This window comes from Salvelinus sp. IW2-2015, linkage group LG19, assembly GCF_002910315.2.
Source record: "Salvelinus sp. IW2-2015 linkage group LG19, ASM291031v2, whole genome shotgun sequence".
In the NCBI taxonomy this organism is placed as follows: domain Eukaryota; kingdom Metazoa; phylum Chordata; class Actinopteri; order Salmoniformes; family Salmonidae; genus Salvelinus; species Salvelinus sp. IW2-2015.
The window spans coordinates 35,222,531-35,227,525 of NC_036859.1; the positions used below are offsets into that span (position 1 = coordinate 35,222,531).

General features: G+C 42.9%; 1 protein-coding gene across 1 annotated transcript; it reads right to left on the reverse strand.

Moving 5' to 3' along the window:
* Positions 1-483: 483 nt before the first annotated feature.
* LOC111978998 (apolipoprotein D) lies at positions 484-3,839 on the reverse strand. The gene is made up of 5 exons (XM_024009261.2): positions 3,778-3,839; positions 3,321-3,448; positions 2,438-2,559; positions 1,680-1,768; positions 484-899 (listed from the first exon to the last, which is right to left on the reverse strand). Exons 2-5 carry the CDS (start codon positions 3,438-3,440, stop codon positions 649-651), a joined length of 582 nt encoding a protein of 193 aa, XP_023865029.1. The 5' UTR covers positions 3,441-3,448; positions 3,778-3,839; the 3' UTR covers positions 484-648.
* Positions 3,840-4,995: the final 1,156 nt, after the last annotated feature.

Below are 4,995 nucleotides of genomic sequence, written 5' to 3' on the forward strand. Positions count from 1 at the left end.
ATTTACTTAACTTGTCCTTTTGATTACAGTACAAAAAGGGCCCCCACAAGTGTTAGTTGTGTAACCTGGTATGGCGGACAATGGATAATGGTGGGAGCATGTGCAGACGTCAGGGAGAAGGCTACAGAGTCTGAATTCCGCCCCGGTCATAGTGCCATCTAGTGCTTCACAGAAAATCAGTTTAGGAAAAAATATATATACTGTACTGAGCATGTGAATTCACAGTAGGACACTCATCTCTAAATACCTATTTACTTGTGAGACAATATGGAATGCATATGGTAGCAATATTGTCATATAAGGTGACAGAATGTTTTTTATGCCTTTGATGCATCATTGGACTGGTTTCTCTTTTTTTAAATCATACATTTGCTTGCTGAATGGGACAAAAGCTTCCATTTTATACAGTCACCTCACTGAACAGCGAGGTGATTGGAATCATTATAAATACTAGTCAGAAAAAGTACACATTCACACCAGATAAATGTTTCTAGTATAATTTTATTGCATTTCCTCATAAGATAACATGTACAGACCAAACGCAAAACAACCATGCAGGTATCAACCATTGGACGTTGTACAGCGGTCTATGTGCATACCATGTTATGAATCCAAATCATCCGTCTGTTGTAGACTGAATCAGGTCTCTTAGGCCCACAGAGGCATGTCGGCGCACAGCTCTTGGCTCTGGTCGGTGACGGTCATCACGTCGATGTCGATGCCATTGGAGGTGAACACGTGGTACAGCTCCTCCAGTTTCTCCTCAGACAGGGTGGACTCTCTGCTCAGGATCCAGGCAAAGTCAGCATGGAAGGTGCCCAGGATGTCAGTGCAGCCGTACACCAAGGAGTGGCCCTCGTAGTCAGTGGACAGAACCCAATAGTTGCCGGGGGGAGAGTCTGCAGGAGAGGAAAACATATTCAAATACACTTAGTAGTTTATTTACGAGAATAATTCAAAGAAATAAATGGATTATAATTTTACATTTTTCTACAGAGGTCCATATGAATATAAATATTGTTACGAAACCCATAACTAGCCTAAGGATATTGTTGCACTCGCTTTGTCTAGGGATCCTAGGCCTAGCTACATGGTCTGTAACCTGAATGTGTGCATTTCTGTGAGAAATCTGTGTATGTGCCTTGGTGTTGAATGTACATGTGCTCAGGGAGACAGCAACCTTACCTTGGTCCAGAGCCAGTTCAGTCTTTCTTGACCTCTTGGTCATCCAAGAAGACTATTATTGTTTAGATGATGACGAAACATGAATATGTACAAAAAAGAAAAATACAAAAGGCATGCCCCAAACTAAAGACAAAAACAAACAAAAGGCCTCATGGCCACCAAACAAACCAAGCAGCCTTACAGCTTACCAGCTGCTACTATGACTGACCATCAGCTTCATTGGCAGCACCTGATGTGCTTATCAACAAGGCTCAGCATTTGGACAAGGTTGCTGCTGCCCCCTGGGGGATGGAGTGTGGAAGTGTATCCTGTCAATATGTTTGCCTGACCGTGCGCTAACACTACACAGCCCACTACATAAACGCTATACAAACACATACAGGGTCAGACCAGACATGGGTCAGAAGCAGACCATTTAAGAAGTCAAATGGACTTATTTAGGTCTACCTCATGAGAATGTTGAGACAAGTATATTAGACTTGACGTGTGTTTACCCTCGAAGAAGGTGACTTCCAGCTTGGCGGGCTCAGAGGGGTCACTGGCCTTAGCATAGCCAGTGATAACACTGACAGTGTTATCAGCACTGAGGGGGAAAAAAGGGAGAGAGAGGTTAGAGGTTAAACACATTTAACAATGGCGTTTTATGAGGCCTACAAACTCAGGGGCCTCTACTCCATCAATGGCAGATAAAGGAAAACAGCACTCATTCACTGGGAATGTTTCTGCTATAGCTGAGGTGATCACCTTGTTCACCGACTCACCACCACGTAAGCTGCGGACATTTCCATTGGATAATGACATCACATCCCACCTGTACTTAACATACCATTCTGAGTAAACCCACAGTGCGGTTTTCCATTACATGTACTTGATTGAATAGGAGGCTTAGACTTGGGTTAATAAAAGGTAGTCTGCTCTCCTGGAATGAGATACAAACATTGAATTTTGACTATCTCTTTAAAGGTAAAGTCAGCGATGCATGATTTCCAACAATAACTAACAGCACGAGGCAAAACTTCTCTGTGGCTTCAGATCAGGTAGCTATCACGTCGTTGCTATGGAAACGCGCCCGTGCACATGCACAGGTACTCTGTGATACTCTACGAGAGCATCATCTTGCATTGCACTCATCTACATCTGCATTGCTGCTCGTGGGAACGTCATATCGCTGAGTCTCAGTTGAATGTAAAAAAATACTGTAAAAAAGTACTTTTAAAAAACCGTTTTAACTTGATCTCTTTAATGTACATACAGCAGCTCCCTGTTGAGCACTCCAACGACTCCGGGGCTCTCCAGGGAGTAGGTAGCTGTGGTACACTCGCCCTTCTGGAAGACGACAGGGAGCTTCTTGATCTCGTACCACTTGCCCAGATACTGTTGTCAAAGACAAAGGTCAAAGGTTATACGACAATGTGATGCTACGGTATGGTTTAGAGCTCAGGGGTTAGGTTTCCCCTATGTACAGATCTAGGATCAGATTCCCCTGCCCCATTCCTAAACTTAACCATTTGTTGGGAATGGTTGCAAAACTGACCCAAGATCAGCATCTAGGGGCAACTTTACCCTACTCCTCCTGACTTTGACATGCCATGGCTTTATCCATACCTGCAGCTCACAACATGCCAGTGGTTTGATCGAAGGCAACACTTTGGTCACACTTAAAGTAGATACAAGTTGCTGTATACCTGTGTAGTAATGCTGTAATAACATTGTATTCAGTGTTTTCTTTTTATTAAAGTGGAAATAGGATCGATCTCTCTTCCACTTGTGTAATAACACAAATGCTCAAACGCGTTACTATGTAATGACAAAACAATTACTAAATTAATAGGTAACAATTTATGAATACAACACAGGAGGTTGGTAGCACCTTAATTGGGGAGGACGGGCTCGTGGTAATGGCTGGAGCAAAACTGGTGGAATGGTATCAAACAAATCGTTTCCATGGTTTCTATGTGTTTGATGCCATTCCATGTGCTCCGTTCCGGCCATTATTATGAGCCGTACTCCCCTCAGCAGCTGGCTGTGGAATACACTGTTACTACAATTCCATGTTATCACTCAATGAATTACAATGCTACTGCACATGCATAAGAGCAACTTCAAATACAGTAATAAAAGTTAGGTATAGTCACCCTGGCGGCGTCGAAGTTAGCTTGGACGGGAGGTTGGGGGCATTTTCCAGGGCGTAAGGTTTGGGCGTTAGCGGCCAGAATAGACAGCAGAGTCAGAGAGAGAACCTGTAGAGCCTGCATCTTGGGTCCTGGGTAGGAACGAACACATACGCAGAAAAGCAGAGACATTTTCACCAACTCCGTTGGAGGACAATGCAAATTGACTTAAAATATACAGTGATTAATTAATATCAAAACTATTTAGGAAAAAGAACAACATACTGTATAAACAATTATCCTAGACACTGGTCAAGATACGTCAATTTTATGTCAGAAGTACGTTACGAATGCAATGCATTGTGCCTAACAACTACAGATCTACAGTGTGTACAGTGTCATTCTTCAGGCAATGGGAAATCGCAGAGCTTAAAGCATCAGAGAGCGAAAGAGAGAGACAGGGGGAAAGGGTCCCACTTACCTGCACTTGTTCAGAAGATCAACCTGTTTCAGTGATGTTCAGTGGGTTATAGACGCCTATTTATACGTCAAACTCATTAGTTATGCGGCTGACGCATGGCTTTCATGTCGGGTTTTCTCAGAATTCCAGAATTGAGAGTGTGTGTGTTAGTGTTTGTATTAGGGTTGGGAGTATGGCACCTGTTCAAATGGACCTTGTGGAAACAAACTCCTGGCTGACTCCTGCTAGTGGCTGACATGTTAGTGGTTTCGGGTTGTTACACAAGTGAAATAACACGGCATTTTGGCAGATGCTTTTATTGAAACCGACTTACAGTTGTGAGTGAATCCATTTTCCGTGTTGGTGACCCTGGCGGGAATCAAACCCACACAATCCTGCTGTTGCAAGCGCCGTGCTCTACCAAAGTACTAAGTAATAACATGTTAATACACAGTGTGTTTCTACACAGTGTAACTTGACTTCTTACCACTTTCTTAGATTCTGTACCATTGCAAAAATATTGCCAGTATTCAAGCTATGACTTGCGAAAATGTGCAGCAAAGCTTTTAATTTGATCCCCTCATCCATTTGACTACAATTGTTTTTAACATTTTTTAACTGGGGATACAAAGGGGCTTATATAGGGGTTGATTTTTAGCGGAATAGAAGACAAATTATATTTTTTTATATGTTGTCCCAAGGGTGGCAGCTACCATAGTGGTTAAGAGCACTGGACCAGTAATTGAAAGGTTTCTGGATCAAATCCCCTCGCTGCTTTGGATAAGAACATCTGCTAAGTATTCAGACCCTTTTCTATGAGACTCAAAACTGAGCTCAGGAGCATCCTGTTTCCATTAATCATCCTTGATATGTTTCTACAACTTGATTGGAGTTTACCTGTGGTACATTTAATTGATTGGACATGATTTGGAAAGGCACACACCCGTCTATATAAAAGTCCTACAGTTGACAGTGCATGTCAGAGCAAAAATCAAGCCATGAGATCGAAGGAATTATCCATAGAGCTCCGAGACAGGATTGTTTCGAGGCACAGTTCTGGGGAAGGGTACCAATGTCACGACTTCCGCCGAAGTCGGTTCCTCTCCTTGTTTCGGGCGGTGTTCGGCGGTCGACGTCACCGACCTTCTAGCCATCACTGATCCATTTTTCATTTTCTATTGGTTTTGTCTTGTCTTCCTTCACACCTGGTTCCAATCCCATCAATTACATGTTGTGCAT